The sequence below is a fragment of the Manis javanica genome, chromosome 11, assembly GCF_040802235.1.
Source record: "Manis javanica isolate MJ-LG chromosome 11, MJ_LKY, whole genome shotgun sequence".
Classification (NCBI taxonomy): domain Eukaryota; kingdom Metazoa; phylum Chordata; class Mammalia; order Pholidota; family Manidae; genus Manis; species Manis javanica.
In genome coordinates, this window is record NC_133166.1 from 36,705,129 (window position 1) to 36,732,500 (window position 27,372).

Sequence of the window (27,372 nt, forward strand, 5' to 3'; positions counted from 1 at the left end):
ATTGATTCAGATTATCTAAAGAGCATTTCACTGGAAATCAATTAAACACAGTTTTGAATGACAACTTCTGAAAAATCTGAGCAATTTTATTTTAATGTTTTTTCTAGTTTTATTGATATAATAGATATATAACATTAACTACTTTAAAGTTTTGCTTATAATGATGAATAAGTAGAGTCAACTTTCATGTCCAATTGTAGGGATTATTTGAGGGCATTATGGTTTCATCCATATGGTAGAAGAATCTGAAATTACTGAAAATCATATTTTTGCAGAAAATTTAATGACAGGTAGGAATATTCATAAAGTATTGTTAGTAAAAATGTTAGTGAGAACTATCAATATACATTTAAGAAAAAATTGTGTGCAAAAGACAAAAGAATATCTAACAAAATGTTAATTGTCCTCTAAGTGTTGGGAAATAGGTAGTTTTTATCTTCTTTTTAAATGTTCTATCATCAGTAATACTTTTAAACAGAAAACAAATACCAATTTTAAAGTTAAATATTTATTATTAAACATAATTTATTTACAAGTTATTATAGTAAATGGAAAATATATATACTGTAGTATTTATTACATAACTTCAATTTTGCTGTACGTGTGTGTAAGAGTAAATGTGTCCATACAAAAAAGTAATCTGGGAATATACATACCAAAATACTTTTAGTAATTTCTAAATGGTGATGAGTTTATTTGTAGTTTTTATTTCCCTTTTTGCTTATCTCTGTTTTCTAATTTACCACTACTGAACATATTGCTTATGTAATAATGAAAAACAAAAATCATTTTATAAAGAGATGCTTGGAGGAAATAAGAAAAAGTATTTTAAAAAACATAATTTGGCCTTTTCCAGGAGGTCTACAGAGTTAGTGTATTATAGTTTCCCTGTATTGAACCCAGAAAAAATAATTGAGCTTTCTTTCCTTGGCATTTTTGCTATTGAGGGCTCTCAAATAATATTTTCTAATAAGTATAATTCTTTGAAAGGGAACCACTGTACTGATGAAATCTAGATCCTTGTCATTATCACTCATTGTTTCCTGTTTGTCCTCAAAAGATACACACAACCAATTTCCTCTTCCATGTTTAAGTTCTTCAACTATCTTAAGTGAGAGATTAAATTAAGGGCCTTTTCTAGGTGAAACTCTCCCGTTTCTATATCCATTTTTCATTTGACATGGCTTGCAGACCCTTCACCATTCTCCTCTGATACAATCTCCCTATGTTGTTCTAAAAATGGGTTGCCAAGAACTGAATATCAAAGCTCTGCATCTTCATTTTCAGCAAGAAAAAGAATAGTAATACTGAGAAGCTCATGCGGCTTCCCCCATTTGGTACAGGTAGAACTGGCAAAGCTAAAATCTAAATGTAGGTTTTCTGACACCAAATGCAGTGCTTTTTCCATTTCACAGGGCTATAATAAAATCACTCTCAACAGTAAAAGATGCCATAATTCCAATAACACCTACCTTCTAAATTTTTTTGTTGCCTTGCATTTCCAGAAACTTCACCTACTTTTGAGATAGGAATTCCACTTTGTTATTAACTCTGAGTTACCAAGATATACCTTATATTAGTTATCTATTGTATAAAAATCACCCTAAAACTTAGTGCTTAAAATAACAATAATCATTAAAGATAATAAATTATCTTTAATGATTTCTGTGGATCAGGAATTCAGGAGCATCTGGGCTGGGTAGTTATGTCCCAAGGTCTCTCATGAGGTTGCCATTAAGTCAGGGGCTAAGATTGGAGTCATTGCAAAGGTTTCTTTGCTCACAGGTGTGAACACTTGAAGAGTTCAGGGCTGGAGGCTGGGGGTCTTTGATATCCTCTATCTCTATGTAATCTCTCCACATGATCTTTTCTCTCCAGCATGCTGGCTTCAGACTAGCTGGACTTCTTACATAGTGGTTCAGTCCTCCAAATGTGCATGTCCCCAGAAAGAGCCAGATGGAACCATCAAGGCCACTATTCAATAGTAAGTCACCAAGGCTGGGCCACAGTCAAGGGTATGGGAGTTAGACTTCCTTTTTATAGGATGGAGTTTAATTACATTCAAATACTTGCTGTAAGAAATGAATAATGTATAAACAATTTAGGACAGTGCCTGTCACCTAAGCACTCAAAAATGATAACTACTCTTATTATTAAATTCAAATGTCTTTTGTCCAGTTGTCCTTTGTTTCAATTTTCAATTCTGCAAATACAGTCATGATAATCACTGACACCATTTTTAGGTTTTTATTATATTCATTCATCTAAACAAAGTCATAAATACTAAACTATATTACTCTCTTCTATAGCTATGCTCACACATCACCTTCCTTATAAAGTCATCCCAAACTAATTCCACCCAGATCTAGCCCTTCACAAAGCTCCCATAACCTTTGCATTTGTAATTAGCTTTTTCTAAGGATACTATCAATTCCCACTTAACCTAATTACATATTGATTGCCTCCACTCTGTCCAGGAGTAGCTATAGCACACTACTTTTCTAATTCAGCTGAGTTGCCAACTGCACCTTGACCTGGAATGTGAATGGGCAGCCATGCTAAAGCAAAGGAGAGCAATGGGCTGGGGTTGCAAAAGTCAGATAAGATGCTAAGAATTGAGACAGCCAGAGACCATAGGTCAGGAATGGAATCTTGTCCCTAAACAATGGAGTTGAAACCCACATACAAGCGGAAGTTGTTGCAGCTGGGAAAAGAGTTGGGAAATGGCCTCTCTAAGCAGTTGCATAAATCAACTCCCCTACCTGCTGCCCAGTGTAATTGTAGGGACCAAATACTATCCTCTCTTACTCTTTTGCCCACCCATTAGCAAGGCTGAATTGAACATGTTCATTTTTTATTGCACTGTATGTTGTTTTTGTTTTACTTTGCTTGCCACTTTAGTTATACTGTCTCTGAAATTAGAGCTTTATCCTCACTCTAGTCTGCCCTCCCTACAAGGTTTATTGAGATACACATTCATAGATCTGTCCCTGATTTCTGACGGCCCCCAAATACAGCAATCTCTGTTTCCTTAGGCTCTCCCCCAAACCACTCAAGCACAAACCCTAGAAAAGGTTCTTTCTAACACTTACTGAGACACTCCATGGTTCTCTAGGGTGTGTGTTCTCTCTATTACAGTGAATAATAAACCCAATTTGTCCAACTACAAGTGTGTTCCTGGTAGTCTATGACTGGGGGAATTAAGAGAATGCAATGTCTATAAGGAAATTAAGCAATAACAAAACCAACTACAAGTTGTTTTTGTTTGTTTTATATAACTGTGTACTGAGAACTCAACTATGTCAGTGATCAGTCTTCTCTGCCAGTACAGATGGTTCCACCCACCTTGGTATGCACTGCATTTATCTATTTTAAGTTTCACTTCAGTGTTCAAGTTATATAGATTACATATGTACATGTATATTTAATATATTATATTAAGTTAGACATTTGCTATATATGTACTGTTTTTTCCAATTCCCCACTTTAAATAACTTATTTTTGATGAACCAAAAATTCACTGGCAACTGCTATCTGAGAGGGATTCTACTATAACACTATTGGGTGACTTGACAGAAAAAGATATTTAATCTTGGTTCCAATAACTTCTTGTTAACAAAGGAAATCTAACCTTTTTAATATGCTGAAAACTAAATTACTAACAGTTATAGGTTCTTTCACAGAGGAAAAGTATATTTTTATTGAATGCAACATATGTTAAAGAACAGCATCAGTTCAAAAAAGATTACATAAATGAAAATGCTGAATTTGGTTGCAATTACCAGATCATTCATGACAAAAGTAACACTGGCCCTAACAAAGAAACAAAGTGTGTCCTTTTTTCTCTTTTATTACAACTGATACTTGAATATATCTGATTTAAACAGCATTCTCAAAGTTAGAATAACATCACACCACTTTACATTATTTCTATACTGTTCAATATTTCTGATGTGTCAGAATATAGATTTGTTACCAATATTTGCTACAGTGTCATGTTTCCTAAAGTCTATGAACAAAAAGTTTTTTTAAATGCTATTTTGATTCAAAGAAACAAATTACAATACCCAAAGTTTTAAAGTGGCTTCATCATGATATTTAAAAATGAACAGATTAAATATAGAAAACATATTAAAGTCCCAAACTTGGCAAGACAAGCACATAGAAAAGCCTTGCATCATCTATACACAATGAGCTTCACAAACAGAATCAAAATCCCAAGATTCAAAGGTCCTTAAAAATTCAATTGCTCAACCCCATCCCTTTGCAAGAAAAGGCAGTATAATAGCTAACAAATTTCTAGGCCAAATTTTCCAGTTAAATATGAGCTTTGCCAACTCCTCCCATATAACCACAGATAAATTAGTTAACCTTTCTGTGCCTTAATTGCTTTGTCTATAAAATGGGTGTGATAGTAATAGCAGTATAAAACCTACCCCATAACGTTGTTATGAAAATTAAATGAATTAATAGAAGTAGAACACTTACAATAGTACCTACTACATAGTGAGTGCTCATTAAATGATGGTGGTGCTGGCAGTGATGGTGGCTATCATGACATCCCTGACAAATGACTTTTTGGCTTCTCCTTAAAACATCTCCACTAACAGAAGGCAGCTCTTCCCAGAGCACTGCATTCCACCTTTGGGAGGGTTGTCAAACATACTTACTTATAAGAATACATGCTCTTTCAACCTGTATCATTTATCTTCTTTATGCTCCCATGGAAAATACTCAGAACAGCAGTACTTTTAATACACACACCTATATCCTTGTATCTTCTCTTTTTCTAGACAAAACATTCCTGTTTCCTTCATTTCTTTTTGTAAGACACAGTCCACACATCCTGATCATTCTGAGTATGCACCAGTTTTTTTTCTCTCTCTTTTAAAGACTGGTGCTCTGAACTGAATGCACTCAATATTGTCTAAAAACAAAGAATTAAGGCACACTATCTCTGCCTTTCAGATATCATACTTTAAAGATCTAATATCATGGGACAGACAGCCTCAGCGTGGAGAATACTGTATAACTTTTTGGAAATGGAGAGTAAGAAGACTTAAGGCAGGCAGACCTGAAAGTGAATTCTTAGACACAAGAAGCACCATTCTTTCAAGGTTCAGCTGTTAGCTGATTCATTGCCTATCCAAGCAGTTCCTTTCACCTGACAATTATTAGTATTCAAACTACCACATGATACTCAACCTAAACAAAACTACTAGGCAAAGATGAGTTGGCTAAAAACCATTTTAACCTTGAAACCAAGAAAGTTAGACATCAAGGATACTTGGTAATTATAGTCCAAATCTTTCATTTTTCAGATGAGGAAATTGAAGTGAGGAGTTATAAAGTGACTTCCCTAAGGTCACACAGAAAATTAGTAGTAGAGATGAACATAGGCCCTCTATGAGGTAACACCTTTTCCTCTTATATTCCTGTAAATAGTCCCAGGGAAAATATTCCCACTGTATCAAGAATTTTTTATCTACAATTTGAGGCATTGGGGAATAAGGGGTGTAATTATTCAAATGTTAGAGAAGTGTAACTGGACAAGTTCCTACTAAACAAGCTTCTATGCAGGGAGATTCTCAAATGACTCCACAGAGCTTTTCTTAAGAGGTAACTACTTACTCTAGTGGCAAGTCTATTCTTGTGCTCTTCTCCTTTGCAGTTGCTTACTTCACTTCCCCATTTGAGAGATACCAGTGCACTTATGAAAATAACTGTGTATTTATATATACATCAGTATACATGGGTATCAGTCAGATCATCAGGAACCCATTTAAGTATCACCCAAATGAGGAATAATGAAGAGTACTTTGAGACAGTGGACAAACCCAAGACATCAGAATTAAGAATCTGAAGGAAAGGAGGTGAAGTGAAAAACTCCCTGCCCTCTACAAAAACAGGGAAACAGCCTTAAAAACAGGAGAATGAAGGTACCAGGAACCTGTTGTATGACACTAGCTTGGAGTTGGCAGGGTAGAAGAATGCTTGTAGTATGACACAAGTAATCTGCTGAAATGTTGTTTAATTTGGCTTTGGGAAACCTGTCCTTAATTCAAGACAGAAGGTGGGACCATTGTGGGGAAGGGGAATCTGCAATCACTCAAGCATATCAGAGTAATGTCCATAAAGAGAGAAAATAAGATACAAAACTTTTAGGAAAAAGGTAAGGTAGTTGGGATCCACTAGGAACAGAGGAAGTAATTAAGCCTCCAGGAACAAATATCAATATAATAATTACTATGTCTTGATTGTCTATTTAAAAATGATGAGGCTGAGGTCACATGTAAAAGAAATAGGTCAGAGTATGTTCTTCATACCTTACAAATCTTAACATTAAAAAGTATCAGAGCCCAATCAAAGTCTGTAAAATCCATTTGCTCCTTAATAAAGATTCTGTTCTGTTAGCAGTGAAGTCCCTTCATGGCCTCGTTTGACCAAAGAAGAACAGAGAGTAGCTTGGTCTATCTGTCATACACACCAAGCTCTTGTGGTCACTCTGGGAGCTCAACAATCTCCTGTCTTCACTAGATCTTGCTTGCCCAGTAACCTTCCAAATCAATGCAATTGAAGGCCAAATATTAACGCTGCATTCAAGAGCAAAATTTTTCTCAATTTGTTCATGGATTATATTAACTTAATCCTGGTTAACCCAGGGTTTATGTAAAAAACTAATTTACCACTAGAACTAACCAATAATTCCTAAATAACAGTAATTGCCAAAAAGAAGTGTTATAATTCTTTGTGTTTCAAGGCAAATTAATCTTTTCCATTATATCAGTATGAATTATCTATGCTTGAATGAGGACACATTTCTTCCCAGTTGGATGAACTTGAGAATATTGTATTCTAGATACTTTCAATACACTGGCAGTGAAAACAAATCAGAGTTAAATTATAATGAAAGCAGAAGTTTACAAAACAATTTCCAATCATTTTATTATATAAGGTTTCCCATTTTCTAGGGTGTTAATGAAATATAAAGAAGATAAATCAAATGCATAAATATTCATTTCTAATTTTTACCTGATTATAAAATTTTTTTAGCAAAGGTTTGTAATTTATACTTTGGATTTGAGAATGTGGTTTACACAGATATATTATTGAACTCAATTTGCATCACCTAGAAAAATAATGCTTAGAGGTCAAGGGAATGCGGTAATACTAAAATAATACTTAGAAGGTTAATAGTATAAAAAAATATGTCATCACATTGAAAGCTGTATTAGCAAAAGGAATAATATCTTGAAGTTGTTCTTCTTTTAAAAGGTTATATTTCTCTTGGAAAGCAAGAAAAACTTACTGTAGGGGACATTCCATCAGCGGGATAATTTACACATCAAGGTAATTAAGGCACATCAATTAGATGTGTTCATGAACAGAACTGAGTAGGGTTTTTCCTGCTCAATGCAAGTGGTTCAACTCAATAATCAAAGAAAGCCTTTTCAAACTCATCTCAAAATGAGTGATGGGAGCAGAATTCAATATGTTAAAGGTCCCTTTATGGAAAGCAATCCTCTCCAAATTGAAGTAAGAAGGTAGATTCAGAAGAACACAACTACACTCCCAGCTTCCTCCTCCCAAAGCAATATGCTGCTATCACAGGCATCAACCTTAGGATTTATATCTCATTCTAATCATGAGCCATTCAAATTATTTATATAAGAATGTGTACATTAAGCAGAACCACCTATAGACAAATGTGCTTGCAGAGTTCTGCTTTAATCAGAAAACTAGTGGTGTCCTGAGATCAGCTACCACTGATTTAATACTAGCCAATTTTCACAAAAAATCCAATTAAAAAATATACCTACTATGTTCAAATGACATTTGAATCTCTTAAGAAAAACTGAGTAGAATAGGCCTGCCCAGTCAAACTGTTCTTCTAGACTAGATCATTCCATATTTTCTAGTAATCAAGTCTTATTTTAAATAATTATTGAAAAGTGACTTTTCCTAAGTGCCTGGAAATGCTATGGAGCCCAAGCTATGTTTCCATCATGAAAGCATATTTGCATACAGATAGCAGACTAGAAAAATCAAACCACAGGGGCAGCCCAGGAATCACTATCAGGTATACCCTAGCAGCACATTGTTGAGAGAAATGAAAACAAAATTATTTATGAGAGAGAAAGTATCACACAAAAATGAAGGAAATTAGGGGAATATTGCTTGAATTCCAGAAAAGATAATCCTTATGAACATGAAGGAATGCTGTATATTGTAAGTGAATTTTGATAATAGAGTTCATTAAGAGATTCATGTTACATTCATTGCTCTGCAAACCCCACTTACTGGATCTTATACAGCCTGAAAGATACAATAAAAATAAATATGGTGTATCCCATCTCCTTGAAAACACTCTATAGATACAATTTTATTACCTTGGGGAAAAAATATATACTAGAGTTTGATTTTCCTTGAACTGTCAAAATACAAAAGAAATGCAAAAGTCTTTGCACAGATGTAGCAAAGTACTGGATTTTTCTATTTTGGCAGGTGCTCAATATGCAACCCACATAATCACATGTTAATGACTGGAGTGTGTTAATCAGCATGCATACCTGATTTATTCTTGCCCAAAGGGGAAAAAAGCCAACTATCCCAGAGCATGTTAATGTTTCTACTTTTGATAAAGATTTTGATAATATGCTTGGTGAGTAAGAAAACTTTTCCAAAAAGTATATTTAGAAAGGTGCATCATATGTCTTTAATAGTTGAAAAAATAATCCAAATTTCCATAAACATTGGGATATTTCCAAGTAGCATACCAGTAATTATTTTAATTTAAACAACCATGCTTGGAAAGTATTTTTTTAAATACACATTTTTTAATAGTAGGAATGAAACAGTGCACATAACCTGGGTGTGAAAATATAAAGGTGATCAATGTGATAAATTAACACTAGAAAACATTAGCTATTTCACTATGTACACCATGCAACAAAATATCGTTTTATTTTTTGGTTCAAATTCTAAGTAAATTTCTGTCATTAACTTTTTAAGATAAAAGTTTAAAAAGAAACAGTACTGTGTGCTAATACATTTTCAAATTCATAGAAAATAAGGAATCTTCCACAGAGTTTCCTGGAGAATGTTGTTTTAAGATTCAGGGGCAAGGATGAACATTTTCATTTGTTACCAGAAGCCTAGGTTTTAACTTTACTTAAATTGAATGAATTACCAAAATCCTAATGAGAATTTTCAAAAGTTAAAATTTCCAAAATCCTTAAATGAGAATAGTAGTAATTAAACTTCTTAGGAAGTCTATATCTTGCTAGTTTATGGCTATTTTGCCAGTGTTTCATAGACCAATCAGGTACCAAAAAGATGCCTATAGACCTTGCCTTAGGTGTTAAGACTGTAAATTGGTTAGGACCATGTGAATTAATGGGTTTCACTACACTTTAAAGTACCATCTCAATAAAAGTAAGGAAGTAAATTTCATTTAGGTACTGCCTACTATTTTAAATGACTACATCTTACAAAAAATCAGCAACAATTTGTTTTTTTTAATTTTTAAAAGATAAAATTACGAATCTTCTCAAAGTCTATCACAACATGGCTAAAGAGAATTAAGTCGTCACTCAAAATTTCTGGACTATGTTAATCATGTAATGACAACAGTTCCATTCCAAGAATGGTACAAAGTCCATACCAGAATTTTTATAACTCAAAGTGAACTATATAGAACACTCCAGAGTTGATAAGCAACTTCCTTGGACTGAAAACAAGAAAGACAGGAAAAATGTATACAAGCAGGTAAGCATTGTTCCCAGTAGTTATTTATTAAATATCTCAACAGGCCTATTATCTTCTTTCAATTACAACAAGGGACATTACTTGCATATTTTATTTACAGTGGATAATTTATGTTTAAACTTTTCTAGAAAATAGAACTCAGGGGAATTTAAGTAGGTCTCTAAAATAAGGAGTTCAGATGATTCTGGGCCTGAGAGTCCAGTATGGTTATTTCTACTTAATTAGACCAGTAATTAAGAAACAGATGAATTTAAGTCCCATTTTGGCTTAAAATCTGTATCAATATAAGCACACATGTAGGTACACATGTGTGCAGATCTCACAATCTTGTTGTCACTTTTGGAACTGGTAAGATACTGCTGGTGTGTTGCCCACATGCCCACGACCTGCCCCAGAAGTCACCTGCAAACAATTCCCTGTTAGGCAAAAAACTTCTTCCTCACAGGTGCCCATTTTCTGTTCAAGAGCAAACCTACACCCTCCCTGCTCTCTGGTCTCAGCAACTTCATTTCCTGTTCATTCTTGACTAGGTTTCTGTCCACATGTACGTTACTTAATTATCTCCTTACCCTCTGTGGATCTTGTCTTCTTTGGAAATCTAATACCAAAGGAATAACCCTCTAACTCTTTACTCTTCCACTTATCAAACTCTCACCTATGCACAGCCATAGTTCTCCTCACAGGGGTTCTTTCTGGTGTGATATCCCACAATCCATTACAGCAACCAATGTGATCTTTTAAAAACATAAATCATGCTAGTGTTTTGCTTAAAATTTTCCAATGGCTTCACCTTGCCCTTGAAGTCCAAACACCTCACCGTAGCCTGATACCCCATGGTATCTGTCGTCTGCCTGCCTCCTTGATTTCATCTCATACCATTCTCCCCCTCACCCACTCTACTCTAGCCACTCTGTTTTCAACACACATCACATCAGCCAAAGGGCTCTTGCACTTAATGATATACTCCAGCTAGATGCCTCCCTACAAATTTTTGCATAGTTGGCTCTTTCTTGTTATTCAAATTTCAACTCAACTGTCACCCCTTTAAAAAGAACTTCCCTGGGTTGTTTATTCTTGATCACATTTTCTTACTTAATTTTCTTTGCTGCAATAATCATTGGAATTGTCTCTGTGAAACTTTTATCTCACTCCTGAGGATCTAAGTTCCATGATAGCAGGGGTCTTACCTGTTGTATTCACATGAAATTCCTTCTGCCTAGAATTTAGTGGTGCTTATACTCAAGAAATCTTTAATAGATTATCATTACACAAAATATTATATGCTGGTCACTAAAGATTACTGTAAAATCTTCCTCCATGCCTGTTAACATTAAAGAGAATGATACAACATACATTTTCCATAAAAAATTATGTGAATTGATTCTTGACTAATGAATCAATCCTAATGGGAACAAAAACACATTTCAGGGGACAGTACCAATATTCCTCTTCAAGAAAAGTTGCTGGTACACTGGTACCATAATCAAAGTAATGGTAGTTGTACATAATAAACAAGAACAGTGAATTTTTATTTACACTAACTTTTCAGACTTCAAATAGATATTACCAAATAACACCACACACTAAATTTAAAACTGAATGTTTTGGTGTCCATAATATCAGTAACTGTAATTAATATCAGAGTCTAAAATGTTTTTTAATCTCAAATTGGTCTTTGAATGTCAAACTCTAAAATCTCTATTATCTTTTGCTTATGTCATAATGAATTATTCCCCTTGTTTGAAATTTTTCATATTTTGTTAGAGTACCACCTCCAAATAATTACTCATAATTTTAACATTGAAAGATGTTTTTTCTAATCAGGAAGTAAGAATTAGCAGAACTTCTCTGCTTTGTTTTTAGTCTCTCTTGCAGAAAGCTCCTCTGAGTCTTGATGTTTCAAAGTAAAACCCTTCCTGAACCCACTAGATAGGAAACTTTTAGTGCCTGTTTCTAACTGCTCATGGGTGAGGGCCATCACAGAAAATAAGTAACAATGGGAACTGAACAGGGGCTAATAGAATTGTTGCTGCTGTTTGGACTTACTTTTAAATTTTATTTCTCCACAACTATTTTATGGGGCTCATTATAGCGAGTAATACATATGATGAATTGAAGAGAAGTACAAATTTCACTTAACTTCATAACAATCCATTTGGACTTCATATTTATTTGAAAGTAGAATAAGGTAAATTTATTAGATTTTACTTTAGTCACTGTCACCCTACCCCAATACACACACACACACACACACACACACACACACACACACTATACGTAGGACTGCCCAGAAACCTGAAATCCATCTAGTGTTTTTCTTTCCTGTAAAGAAACATTGGTTGGCGATATGATACTTGCAGTATAAGTCATTACAGGTCTGATGTTACAGTTGTTACACATTATTGAATCTATCCAATGAAAAAGGAACACAAAGGGAATTTCCAAATGCAGCTGCTATTTCCCATTTGTTAAATCCTTTTATTATACCATATAAGTACACAGCTGGGAAATACTATAGAGTGGGAGTTAAAACTAAATATTTTGGCTTCCAGACATTCAGAATACACAAAGGCTCCAGTGGAAAGCAATGCTTGATATCAAAAGAAAGTGAAAGTTTGACAACATTTCCAGCAAGTATGATTTCATTTATACTAATATGTAACACACTTGTAAACTTAAACTATTTCCAACTACCATGAATCCCACTTCATATGAATTTGGCAAGCAAGTCATTAATACCTATTTTCTGACAAAATTTTAGATCATAAAACTTTGAGAATAACTCACTGGAGCTATTTGGTACTTGCCAAGATACAAACAAAATTTTACTAAAAAAAATAAGTATTCTCTAAAGAAGTAAAATTATTTCCTCCTCAACCTGTATTTTCCAGTTTAGTTATTTTTATTTATCTATGACCATATTTGGCAAAAAAGCCAAAATATATCTTGAACTCATCCTCCCCCCCTTTATCCCATCTGCCTCTACATTAATCCAAGCCACTGTCATCTCTTACCTGGACTTCTGAAATAGCCTCCCAATAGTTCTTCCTCCTTGCACTCTGTCTTCCTCCCATCCATTCATACTACAGCTAGAATTAACTGTCTGAAGTATCCTTATACCCTTCAATGGCTTTCCATTGCACTTAGAATCAAATCTCACTTCCATGATGTTATCCACAAGGTCTGGCTAGATATGGTCCCTCTTTGTCTCTCCAACCATACCTCATGCTGCCCTGCATACTCACTCATTACACTCCAGCCGCAAAGACTATCTTTCACTTCCTGAAACTCACCTATATTTTTCCCACCTCAAATATTTCACACATGTTCCTTCTATTTTTTACTCTCTCTTCAATTTTTTGCTAAGGTTTCTAATGTCAACATTATATTCACACATACCATTATATTCATACATACCATGTATTTTCTCCCTAATACATATCACAATTTCAATTATATATTTATGTGTGTATATTTACTTAATTTCTGTTCCCTCTACTGAATGTAAGCTCCATGAAGGCATAATCATGCATGTTTTATTCACCACTCTACTTCCAGCACCTAGTAAAATGCTGGACCCAGAGAATATTCAGAGCCCAATTATCTTGCCAAAAAGCCAGTGGTAGTGACCAGATATCTATTTCACCCTATGGTCTTGGAGGTATAAAATGAACCACTAAGTTCAATCAGAAAAACAGACTTTTGTCTTCCTTTATTATATTCTCTCTCTTCTCCCTGTGCAAGGAAAATAAACCTTCCAGGTGATCTATCTAATTGTATAATTATGATCCACTTTGAACCTAAAGTTAGTCTATAGAAGTCTTACTTTTCTTCCAGTCCCTTGCTTCTCACCTGCTGCTATAGAACACTAGGTATATCTGCAAAATCAGATGAAAAAGAAAAAAATGTCTGCCTCCATAAATTAGGGAATTAGTCTTTGAATTGGTTCTGAGGCATTAAACACAGAGTATGAATTTAAATACACATTATTAGTAGTTACAAACGTTTTCAGTTACCTTATTTTTTATTAGAGGAATAAAATTTTTCCTCACTGTCCACTTAAAATAGTTTTCATTAACTTAACCAAAAGTTAAGAAATGTAAAACAGAGCTTAAAATTCCTAATCTAATGAAATATATTGAGATTTTTCTCAGTTCTAGGTGCTAAAAAATTAAATATGTTTTTGCTTTAAATAGTTAATGCCACTTACTATGGTTTCTGTTTTGATGCTTAGAGATGGAAATTAACATGGGAAAACTGGCTAATCTATCGCATGTGTTTGGTGATGCTGCTTCTACCTTTAGGGTAAACTGAAGTCTGACTGAATGGTACTCCGGAGCTTTGCGTGTCCTTTTGAAACTAATATATAGTTGCATACGTGAAAAATCTTTATTATAAATCAAGGACTACCAGTAAAAATGATAAATACCTGCATTTCTTCATTGAAGATGTATCACCATATGACCTCATTCACATAGACATGTTTGCTTGAGACAATTTTTAAATATTAATGCACAGCCACACCTTATTTGATCATACCTACTTGGTATTACCAAGTTCACCACCTTAAATTCAGTGATTCAGGGAATAAGATAGCCAAATCTCCCCCAAAATTAAGTTAAATATCTTATGGCAAGTTAACCTAATAATGGACAAAAACTAAATCACAAACCATTTTCCAAATTTTCCCAGTTACTAATATTTAATAATAGTAATAATATACATGTTGGTTGTTTCATGACCTGAAGACAAATAACTCTAAATGATATGCATTTCAAGCTTTCTCTAACGCGCCTATTTGTAATGAGGCCATACTAACGGTCACACTTAGCAACAGTAGCCAGATTCTAAAAGCTCACCATTCTTTGCTGAGACGACAGAACGCTATCCCAGTCCGCATCCTGTTGAATGGTACTGACAAGTGTTGGGAGCTCCTCAGAGTGAGGTTTGTTGTGCATTATGGGGTGCAGAGACAGGTGGGAGGCCACATGTTGATCACCGCCCTCTTCCTTTTCCCTGGAGGTCAAATCCTGGGTTATCGCTTCCTCTCCATCAGCTGCACAGGCAAATGGAGAGGTGGCTTGTTTGGAAGACATTCTTCTGCAGAAGAAGGAAACAGCATGGATTAAAAAGGGCTGTCAATGACAAAAGAATACACTGTTCTTTACATTTGACTAATACGGTAAAAAAAGAAAGCCTAACTTCAGAGATGTTTATGATATAAACTAAAGCACTGAAAAAGTCTGCTCAGCTTATCTGTTCCATTTTCCCTCTTTGCACTTATTTCAGCAAACCTTCTCAGTAATGGATGCTTATCTTCTATGAATCCACAAATGAAATTTTTATGGAATACATTTTCATAATGCATAGTATATACATGTGTATATTTTTCTTCCCAGTTCTCCCAACTTTTTGAGAGTAATTCAGTGGCTGGCTAGCAAAGAAAAAAAAAAAGAATGAATTAACTGGCAAATGAGCCCATTTGGAGGATGATTCAAAAGTACAAATATTCAAATTTATCTCCTGTTCTATGTAGAAACTAAAGAAATTTATGTAAGAAAACATGACCAGGAGAGTAAGTTATCTATGATGAAAGTCTTAAGCAAATTAGATCCTGTGTTCTTCGTTTATACCTTGTATTATGAGTGCGAGGCCTAACACTGTTCAGTGCTAATCTGATCCTTTTCTAAAGACTTTCAAGGTTCTTCAACTGTCATAACTTTTAAGTGGCATATTGATTGTCTGGCTGATAATGTTAGATTAGTATTAAGGCAATTTTGCAACATTTGAATAGACTACATTAAACAGCCTCTGTTTTATATTAGAAAATACATACAAGATTCAAAGCATTTATTATGAAAATAGTAAAATGCCTACTAAGCAAATATTTTTAAAACTCCAAAAACAATTACTGAACATTCATCTATGTATCCACAAGTAAACATGAACTGAATTCAGTGCAAGGTCTCCATTCTGTGCTTTCATATACATACAGAAAATCATGATTATTAAACATAATTTTAATATTTTAGAATATCACATTGTCAAGATGAGTTTCTTAGCAAAATGTTTACAAATAAAACCACCAAAAGTTTATAACTTAAAAGAAGATGCAATTGAGTTTTTTTTCTAAAACTTTACATTGTTTTTAGTTTATAACATATGTAGCTCTAAAATTGCTGTGTAATGAAAGGAATAAAATCTCCACCGTAATTGCTCTTTAACATTAATTGATTTCATACCATTTTTTTAAAAATGCACAAATCAGTTAACATAGGAAACCACATGAGCATTTTTCAAATTAGCAAATCATTAACTTGCTAGTACTGTTTCTACAGACAAATAAATACTGATTAAAGGGTCTAGAAATCTGAGATTAACAGTTAAATTTACAAATCTGTCACATGCTTTCATGAATATTGCAGTGAAGGAAATATCAAGTGCAAAGAAAAATAATTAAGTTAATTCCAATTTAAACAGTAGTTTTTATGTAGCAGCCCATGTTTCACATAGGATTTAACAGCTAATGCTAAATTTCTCACAATTAATGAGGGGGCTCAGATTTAGTATCCTACAGTGAAAAAAAATTAATATAAGATCAGCTAATCTAATTATGCACAGCTCTAAATAAAAGTATTACAGGCTTTTGAAGTGCTTTGAAACATGTTTAAATGTTGATACCTACGTGTAATAATCATTCTACAAATAGGAAAAAGTTCATCTGTTAGACTTGATACTAGAAAATACAATGGGGGAAAGGAAGTACAGAAGAACATCTATATTTTCTTGGAGGAGACAGAAATGAAATGTTCTGAAGAGTGCTAAATCAAAGAACCAGATAAGAGTATTTTTGATAAATTTCTATTAATCCAAAAAAATGGACAAATGTATATACACATGGAAAATGACACCAAAGGATGTATCTTAGTATACAAGGATCACTATAAATACTATAGTAAAACCAGCAAATTTTAACTGTTCCACAAGTTTACCAAAAGCTTGCCATAAACAAGAGTGTTTTCACAGTTTAGACAATGACAGTACCAATAAATGTAATCATTCACATTAAAAACAAAAGAATGAATTTACTGCTGCTTTTTAAAACAGCTAAATACAATTGAAAGGCATAATCCAAAACTCTGACTTTAGCTCCTCAACAAACATCCTCTTATTACAAAGTGACTTGGCTCCTTCCAATAGCAAGATCTGTGATTGTTGCTTCAGTATAAATTAATCATGACACAAAACCCAAAATGAGAAGTCTCTTAAGAATAATTTCAACGACAACTGCACCAATGAACAATAGTGCACAATCCTAATTAAACACAACTACGCAGCTGTAAAAATAGACTAAATCTGTCCAAAACTATGAGTTGAGTTTAAAGGCTGGTTTAATAAAAGTGTTTTCTTAAGGAAGGCTGGGCCCTCAGTCTTAATCAGCCAATAAATTATTTCCTGCAATTACATTAAATAGAAAATTATCTTCAAATGGGGAGTGTTAATTGAAAATCAAAATTCAGAGGGAAGTTTAGAAATTACACGCTGAATACAATTAGTGAGGAAAGGCTTCACCTCTACTTCATCAACAGTCTTCTGGTGATTCCTCCAGTGACCGTTCAGGAAAGTTACCTATTTATAACCTCACACAATTCGTCTTTTATTTTGCACCTACAAATACAAGTGTCTATCAAGGTTGCAAATAAAAGATAGGCTGCCAAAAAAAAATCAGTATTAAACCTGACTGTTCATCCTCAGTTCACACCATTGTTAGGGGACATGGAGAGGGGGAAGGTGGGACAATAATGGTTAACAACCAAGAGAGGCATAATCAACTTCGAAATCTCTCCTTTTTGCAAAGTAATTAACATTTATTTTCCAAGAAGAATACTTTACCATATCATATTTTATTTAATTTCTTGTGTTTACTCTACTATAGTTCTCAATATGTTCTTAGCAGAGAAAAAGGTGATGTTTGTTCTCTTAGCTAAGTATTACTCCACTGCAGGCATTTCCTTTTGATAAAATTATTGGGCTTGTTTCAGATTTGTTTTTTTATTGTTAGTTTTGTTGTATTTTTAAAAGGAGAAATGTGCACAAATTATTTTAATGCATCGTTTATTAAATAAGTCTTAGATTTACTGATTATTAGATTCAGTTTACTGATTATTTTTGCACAATTACTTTATTAAAGAATCTTTAATTTACTGATTACATCTTCATTCATTTTATTTCTTTAGCTTTCCATTTTAAGACATTTTACTAGGCCAACTAAACTGTATTCTAAAAGCTGCAAAGATATTTGACTTTTGATAATGTCTTTACCTTAACCACTGCACCACGGCTACTCTCCTTTAGAACTCATAAATCAAATACACATTCGTTAAAATTTTTTAAATGCCATGTGGGATGCTTACTTTTATTTTGAATGCTAATATCAGTAATTTTCTATTAGAAAAACTTTCACCCCAGTGTATTAGGACAGTATCTGGCTTTAGCTGCTGCCATATACAATTTGTGAGCAAAAGAATCAAAATCCTTGTGAAATGGTCAATTTCTATGTGACTTTACTTTGTTTTATTTTTGCACTATTATAACTTAAAAATCATTCAAATGAATTGTTTTTTTAATTTGTATTAAAAAAATATCTCCCTAGTTATGCCCCCTGAAAACAGGGGTTTATAATGGAAGTGCTGACACAACCCTAACTAAAGCAGCGCAAATGTTGCTGCTATAATACACAAAATCAAGTTCTATTATTCTAAACTATCCTCGCTCATGGGATTTTTCTTTACTGTGCTCCCAGTCAAACTGCTGAAGCATGAAAAATTTAAATGCAATCAAATGTGCCCAATTCTACTTTACTAGAACAAGTGTCTACAGTGGTACAATCTTAAAAGGAGATGCAACAGATTTGTTTGGTGTTTTTTTTTAACTGTTTATTTATAATACAGTGCATTGGAGATAAAATAAAAGAGGAAATTACACTCACATGGTACCAGTGTATTGACTACACAGAGTACATTATAATCAGAGAGAAAAACTACATTGTCAACTTATCACATTGGTTAAACACGACGGTTTTCTGGGGCATAGCTATTATCAAGTAAAACCTCCAAAGAGAATTGCGTATCTTTGGGACACATGAAACTTAATTCCCATGATGTGTTCCCCGAGTCTGAAATGTCTATGCCCAGAGAGCAAGTGAATTCCCAGGATGCCAAGCCACTGGGAAGATGTTCAGGGCTTAAGACTTTGGGGAATGATATTGTCAAAGACAAAGTCTCCAGTAATTGATAATGTTTTCTAGGAAGTCAATAGGAGTACCTCTAGAAAGATGATAGTTATTCCGCTCTAAAACCCTAGTATAAAATCTGCATGTTTAGGTCATTACAAACCTACTCAGACAGTAAATTTACTTTATGTTCTTTAACAAGAAATCAAGATTAGCTGGTCCACAACTTTATAAAATGGTAAGGACACGGACAGCCACATATTAACTCCTCTATCAGAAAATCATATTTTCCAGAATTTTAAGCCTTTCTGATGATGTTATTTTTTATAAAACAGTTATTTGTATGTTTAAAACAGAATTATTTTTAAGCAACTTTCTCATAAGACACAGCCACTTGAAATTATTTTTTCTTTTAATACTATTGTTTGGAAATAATCCATCTCAAAACTTCATTTGGGACTTACATAATTATCCAAAGAGGCCACTGAATTTATTAGAACAATATTTTTAACCTGTTTTTTCTTAATAATGTTTTCATTACTTCTAAGATTCTATCAAATGGCATTCACTTTTTAGGAGTATTACATTTATTCAAAAGAAGCCCTGTTTTTAACATAAAGCTACATTTTAATAGTTAGTTTACTTAAAGAAAAAATTTTTTTAAATCAGGCCAATATTTACATTTATTTTTGCAGCTCAGCCCCAGGCTAGCAAGGTAAGATTTATTTCAGTCAGCTAATTCACTGTTAATTTAATGCTGCAATTGATCTGATACTGGGAAATAAACAACTAATTTCCAAAACTGTAACACAGTGCCTCTCATTTTAAGGAGCATGAGTAACATAAATGTTCAGCTGCCAAAATGCACAATACCCAGGAACCCCTACAAAGGATGCCAGTCCACCCAGCCTAAGGCAAAGAATGCTTTAAAAACCTTCTTCCTGTACCTCTAATTCCCACGTTTGAGGAGTTGTGGGGGAGGGAGGACCCTGATTCCAGACATTAAAATGAAAACATCCCTTTTAAAACTTTTTCTGCTTTATTCAGGTAAAGCCTAAAGGTTGTTACTAATTCTTTATATTGTTTTATCCAGCACTACCTCCTTTCCCCAACAATGCCCCAACTCTCCAGGTTTCTGCTAAATTTTCCCTTTCTTAACACCTGTTTAATAAGGAACTGAGAAAATACAGTGAAAAAGAAGGTAACTACTGTCAGAGCTACCTTGGAGAGTTATAAACCTATCTTTTAAAAGATTTAAACTTTTAAAGATTTCTCTTTTACAAGATAAAAACTTAAGAGTTTGCAGTGACTATTTCAAAACATGGTAACGTATACAGACAATACCTATGAGAAGAAAACTCACTGATACGAGTTAGCTGTCAGATCGTTCGAGATGAGGCAAATGAAGTTTGCTTGAAGCCCATGAAGTGTGTCTAGAAAGGGGCTTCAATTTACGGATTTTGACTTATCTGAGGCTTCTAATTTTTCACACCAAAGCATCAAAATTGTCTCCAAAGGCCTTCTGAGGTTCTGACAAAACAGAGACTACCTGGAACAGATTCTTCTCAAGTCATCAAAGTTAGTGTTTCTAGAGTTTATATTTAGCTGACAATATTGCTGTCACTTTATATAGCTTAAGGCTGTTCTTTGGACTAGAGCTCATATGTCTTGGAATGCTTTGACTCATGAATTGTTTCTCCTGATAATGTTACATCAAGTAACCACCTCTGTCTAATTGGTTAATATCTGCTGGAAGAAGCAGGCAAGCAGCCTACTGACTGGCCTGCCTGCCTGCCTGCCTATGGAAAACCCTTAATTATTACATGTGTCTCGAGTATCCAGTTTCTTCCCAGGATCAAAACAACTTGACTTCATGCACCCTCTATACATTTTTGCTTGACAGAAATAATATTGAATTTTTCTCACAGTTTATCTACCAGTAACTTGTCAGGATCTTTGCTTTGGAAAGCCAGGTCCAGAATATATAAATAAAATCAGTCACAACAATAAGAGCAAAACCAAACAATGGTTACTATAAATATACACTAACTTAGAGGATTTAAGTCAAGCACAATGACTTTATAGCTCAACTGAAAGACCTCTATGTGGTCTATGTGAAAGAAATCTGTCTAAAATAATAACAGAATGAATCTATTTATATGTCTTTACTTTGAATCTTCTCTTCACATGAAATGAGAACCATAATTTTTAAAGTGAATACCAAACATGTCTTTTGTCAGTTTGCAAACAATCCACTAATACGGAAGCCTAATTACAGTGTATCTTACCCAATTACTAATAAAAATCATAAACTAGAACAATAACTTCTCAGAGAGAAAAGGTAGGAAGCTGTCACTATATATTTTTCCATTCTCACCTATATTTTCACTTTCTTAATATTGCCAGAGAAAAATGAAAATTGATACTGCATAGATTGTTTCAAAAAATGAAGGTTCACACCCAGTGACAGTGAACAAAATTATGCAGCTAGTCTCTGAGGTTCACCTTTGGCTAAATAAAGGAATCCAGTAACTCCTCTTCATGTAAGGAAATAAGGTATAAATTTCAGGTTCCTATCAAATAAGTGGAGGACGAGGAAGGAGAGGAGGAAAAAAATGAGTAAGGGAGAGGGGAGGAGAGTGGGGAGGGCCACAGGGGAAAGGGGAGGAGAGAAACAACCGTGGCTTTGCAGTTCATTTTCAGTTTGTCTACTTAATGAAAACCTCATTGTACAACCCCGAAAACCATTTCCAGCAGGCAAAGTATTTCTGATTCAGCGGAGGTTACACAAGCTTCAAAGCAGTTAAATATAGGTGCCAAGCCGCATTGCCAGGAGCTCTTAGTACTGTGAGTTAGTGTTACCTGACAGCTTAGTGAATATAAAATTACTTGTTTCTCCAATTGAAGACAATCAAATTGTCACCTTCCATTGTAATAATACACAACTAGTGATCAGCAAAGTGCAAACATAATCACCATGAAGAAAACAAAACATCAGATCTAAATCTCTCTACAGAGTAAACACATCTATCTTCTTCCCCCAAAAAGGAGTGCATTTTAATACTGAATGCTATAATGCAATCTTTGTTATTGAGCAGTAAGAATTAGTCTTACATTAAATTAAGATGAAAAACAACAGAAAGACTAATTCATAAAAAGTGAATACAAATGCCAATAAGAGCACAACTTTCTGGATACAGTACAAGGCCTACATCCCTCCCATTTGGGTTGATGTCAAGTGTATGTCAGCAGCATGTCCATTATAGAAACCACATTTTCAGAGATTTCTTTGTAGTCTAGAAACTTTTCTGAAGGTACCATCCAATCTCAAAAGCTTTTGTCTTCTAAAGTGGCCTATATTTTTGAGGTTGAAAATTCACCTCACAAAACTGATTTAATATTTCTACCCAAGTTTTAGAAATAACCAAACATAGGGTACATGTCCACAACTATTACTGAGATATACTCAGCATCTGGATTTTTTGTCCGAATTTGGTGGCCAGATTGGCCCAGCATAAATGTGATTTTAGTAACCCAAAGCTGTGTTAGTATTAAAGCACTGAATATTTGACATGCTTCTCCCATTCCCTGAAGATTCCTAAGACATAGATTTGCTCCATACAAACTGCTTTTTCAAAAAGTCTCTCTTAGAAAAATGATTTTTTTACTAACTCAAAATTTAAAATATTCAAATTTACATCTTTCCTTCCAATATGCAAAAACTATCTTTCCCATTCTCAAAACATAAGGCAAAACCTAAGGGTTTTCTTCTTTCATCCATCATGTCTTCCTTGTTATCAGAAAACTATATCCACTTACAGATAATGCCTGATATTCGCCTTTTACCTGATACCTCTCTTCTAAATAATATCATTTATAATACTCTAAAACAAAAAATGCACCAGCTGAGGTAGAAGGGGAAGTATAGCCACAGAGTGCCAGTGGAATAAATTAAGGACCATCAGCAACATAAGATTCCCTGAGCTTGAGTTGTAGCATACAAATTCAGACATTTGCAATTGGATATATCATTCCTAAATGATATATAAAGCTTTCATTCTTTATAAATCTCAGATGGCCAATCAATTTTATATTGCCTTCTAATTGCACCATCCCTCCACTTTCTTAGGGAAGGGTTGGGGAAAGGGTGAGATGAAGGAACTGGGGTAACTTTGTGGCTAGATCAGAAGGAGAGTCAGATGGGAGAAACAGGAGAAAGGGAAATCCAATCTCTAGTTGCAGGTTTTATTGCAATTTGAGATAAATTTCATATCATTAAGGTAAGTCAGGATATGAGAAATAAGGCTGCATTAGGAAAAGATCTTTTCCTTGACCTTGCCAACTTTCAAGTAATATAATAATTTTTTTCCCAGGGACACTGCTTATAAGCTTAACACAATAAAAACCTCCCAGCACAGAGGATGCCATCAATGTTTTTTGAACTTCAATGATAAGTAACTGAATATATTCCTAAAATCATGCTCCTACAGAACATTCCTTACAATATAGTGATAGCAAAAAGTATCAACAAGAGGAAGAAAAGGAAACCTGTTGTCAGAGAGTATCTCCCACACCCAAGGAGATAAATGTCTGCATAGATACTATCATAAGCTTACAGTCAGTGGAAGAAAAACAGAAAACATTAACAGATTTTTGTCTTATTTAAAAAAAAAAGAGGCTTATTTTATATGGTCCATGAGGGTAAGGATTACGGCTGATTTCATTACTGGATCCCAAGTGCCCAGGACAATGCACAACACATTGTAGACAACACTACTAGAAAGAAAGAGAGAGGAAAAATCAGAAAGGGAAAGATTAACAAGTAGCTTATTTTTTAAACTTAAGGTAGATAATCACAGAAAATACCGCTCATGTATTAATGTTGCCAACTTAAACATTGTTCTTTCTCTGTACTCTTTGTACCAAATATCTCATTCCTTAACATCTAAACCATATTTTTATATACATGTCCCAACACTGAACTCATTCTTATCTCCCTGAAATATAAGAGTCCTCAAATGACTGCTAGACATTTATACAAGACATAATCTATGTTATAAACTTAAAATTAACTTCATTGTTAGTTTCCAAAATACTCTCCTTCACTCACAACTAGAAGAGTATCATTCTCAGAACCATCCAAGTTCAAAACATGAACATTATATCCATCTCCTCTTTATCATCCTTGCTCCTCATTGCCAACTTGTCATTAAGCTCCATCAACTCTTCCTTAATAATTTTCTCAAGCTCTTACTCTACCCATAGTCACCTTAGCACAGGGCTTTATGACACTCCATATCTAGACTCCTACAGCAGACTCTAAGCTGGTTTCCCTAACTTCACTATCTCCCCCTCCAAATCAATCTTACTGTCATTCCCTTTATCAAGCTACTCTCTTAATCAAGAAACATCAGTAGCTCCCACTAATGACAGAAAAAGTCCAAACTCCTGACTCTGGCATTCAAGGCCTTGCAACCAGATAAAACCAACCTTTCTAAACTTATCTTCTAGTAGTCTACATTTCAGTCTTTACTCTAACTAGACTGTGACATTCAGGTTTCACTTGTTGCTGTCTTCCAGCCTTTGCTCTACCTAACTGCTTCCTATGTCTCCCACCTTTTCTTATTACTGTGAAACTACTCCAAGTAACTATGATCACCCCTCTTCTACTCATTTCTAATAAGTGCTATAAAAATTTATTTTGTATATCACTCATTCAACACTTAATGGATACCACCTGCATAATCTTTTTAAAATATATAATATCTTTATACTTTTTAAGTGATCCCAGACAGATCACAAATTTTTCAAGGGCAAGAACAAAAGCCTAGGCTTCTCTGTATTTCCACAGTGCCTAGTACAATATTTTGTACAAAAGAAATACTCAATAAATATTTACCCAATTATTTAAATATTATTAAATTAATAGGCAGAAATAAATTTAGGGTATTACACTTAACTATACTTAAGTATAATGAAAGTAAAGCTTCTAGGTCTCTGTACAAAACCTGGTTTTCCAGGGCTGTGTCCTGTTCCCTCACCCTATGGCCAATTAAATTCATTTCCTACGTTTTAAGCTCTACATATTCTATGGCAAAAAAAAAAAATCATCAATGTATGTTGTTAGTAATGTTAAAAAGATGGATAAATTGACAGAGAGATGAATGAATGGGTGGATGGATGGATGGAGAGATGATTGAAAAGATACATAAATAATATTTACTAGATACTTAGAAGGTACCAGTCATTGCTGAACATTGCCACATGTATTATCTCATTTCGTTCGCAAAACAACTCTAGGAGTTATATATTTTCATTATCTCTTACAAATAAAATCAAGGCACAAAGATTTTTATTTAATTAAAACTTATGTAAGGTCATACCTAGTAAATATAGAAGGCAGAATTTGAACCCTGGTGATCCAATTTCAAGATAAATGCTATTAGAATTAAAGATAACATAATAAATCGAAATTAATATGTAACTAATATGTAATTGTTTTCAATTACATCTGAATTTTTCTTTACTAATTTATATACTTCTTACAGAATTTTACTTTTAGTATTCCAGTTAGATATTCTAGATACTCATTTAATCCAAGTCTAGTCAGAGTTTTGCTATCTTTGCTTTTTCCTTCCTTTCTAATTCTAGAGTTGAAGGTACTTAATTACTGGTGAACAATAATAAAAAAAGACAGAGAGAGATTGAAGAAAGGATAACAGGTAACCCTCTAAACCAAACCATTTAACTGACTGTCATTGTACAGTTTGACAACAAAATTATTTATGGAAGTAGTTCAAGCTATTGGCACACAAGGCTTACATAAACTCACTTTAGTTTTATGTGGTAAATTTTCTAATAAATATTTGTTGGTTGTTAACTATCCATTACTATCCTATCCCCTTATTACTAGAAAGCTTTCCCTAGCATGCTTTTCCTGGTTAGCCTAGATGACTTAACTATATGCTTCTACAGACAGTTGTGAGGTAAGGAAGTCACTGCCCATTCATTTCAAGGCCCAGAGAAGTATGAGATCCAATTTCTGCCTTTCAGCTCTTACCAGAGAAGCCATACCAGAAACATGAGATACAACTGGAGCTGTTTCTCTACAGAAGTAGGTGTTGAGGACAACCTTGTGGGTAAATGAGATGAGGTATACTTGAGCAGTAAATATCTAACACACAACCCACCCACAGTTAATTTTGAGGAATGAAGAGTAGTTTAGATCCTCTTAAAATCTGACTCCCATAAAACATTACATATACCCTAACTTGTGGAGGAAACAGGAAAGGCTCGTACACAAGGACATGCATTTTTATAAATTTTAATTGTCTGAAAAAGCTGAAGAAGGGTTTTTACCACCAAACCAAATGTCTAAATTTTTTATATACACCAAACAGTCTACTTCCACAAATAATAACCAAAGTGCGGCTATCTTGTATTTCTCCCTCCCTTACCTACAACACTCCCCTGCTTCCTTAGGCTATTTGCTCTAAGTTTCTCACTTGCATTTGCTGGTAACATATTATCATAAACAGCTCCAGGAGAACATGAGAATCCAATTGTTTCCATGAAAGGCTGCACAAAATTGTTGAGTTGTCATTATAATAGACAAGTATGACTATCCACTGTATTGACTACTAAGAGATTCTTTGCCAAGTACTTATATGTACACTTTTCAAGCCACAGAAATTTTAGTTTTCCCAAGCCTTGTTATGGTAAAGAATCCTGAATTATTTATCCAGTTCTATTTTTTTTTCTTCTCATATAAGCATCACCTCACAGTTTCCCCACACTGAAAAACTTCTACAATTATCATGCCTAATACTTTTTTTTTCTTCAAAGGTAAATCTTTTTCATTGCATCTGTGTTCCTAGAACTAGAAAACTGATACCAGTCTTAACAGAATCTACTGCCAGAAGGAAAAGTGTGGTATAGTGCAAAGATGTAGAGTGGATTTAAATTGCAGGCCTCTCATTACTAGATCTGTGAACTTGAGAAGTTAACTCTCTGAGCCTCCATGTACCCATCTGTAAAATTAGAGACAACACATCTTCCTTGAAGAGTGTTGTGAAGATTAATATACACGTGCAAGTACTTAGTATTTGGTAGGTATTAAATGAATGCAAACGTCATAAGAAATAAAACTTCACAGAAAAATAGTTTGACTCAAAAAAATAAACAAAAATCCTTAAGGAAGAGATTTATTCTGAATTTTTACAAATCACAATAAATAAAAGTTCCATGAAATAGTTTCCCAGTGGCAGCATGCCTATGACCCAGTGCTGAGTGGGTCAGGGTTGAAGACCATGCCAACAAGGTAAAATATATAGGGGTGGGCATGAAAGGGAGTCAGTATAAGAGACTAAGCA

The 27,372-nt window shown here is 34.1% G+C and overlaps 1 protein-coding gene across 11 annotated transcripts in view; it reads right to left on the reverse strand.

Moving 5' to 3' along the window:
• Positions 1-27,372, reverse strand: part of SOX6 (SRY-box transcription factor 6) — a 622,190-nt gene that overhangs the window by 330,843 nt on the left and 263,975 nt on the right. For all 11 annotated transcript variants that reach the window (XM_073216253.1, XM_073216252.1, XM_073216255.1 and 8 more), the window contains one exon: positions 14,628-14,868. In XM_073216253.1, the coding sequence (XP_073072354.1) occupies positions 14,628-14,868 (241 nt within the window). The remainder of the gene's footprint in view (positions 1-14,627; positions 14,869-27,372) is intronic.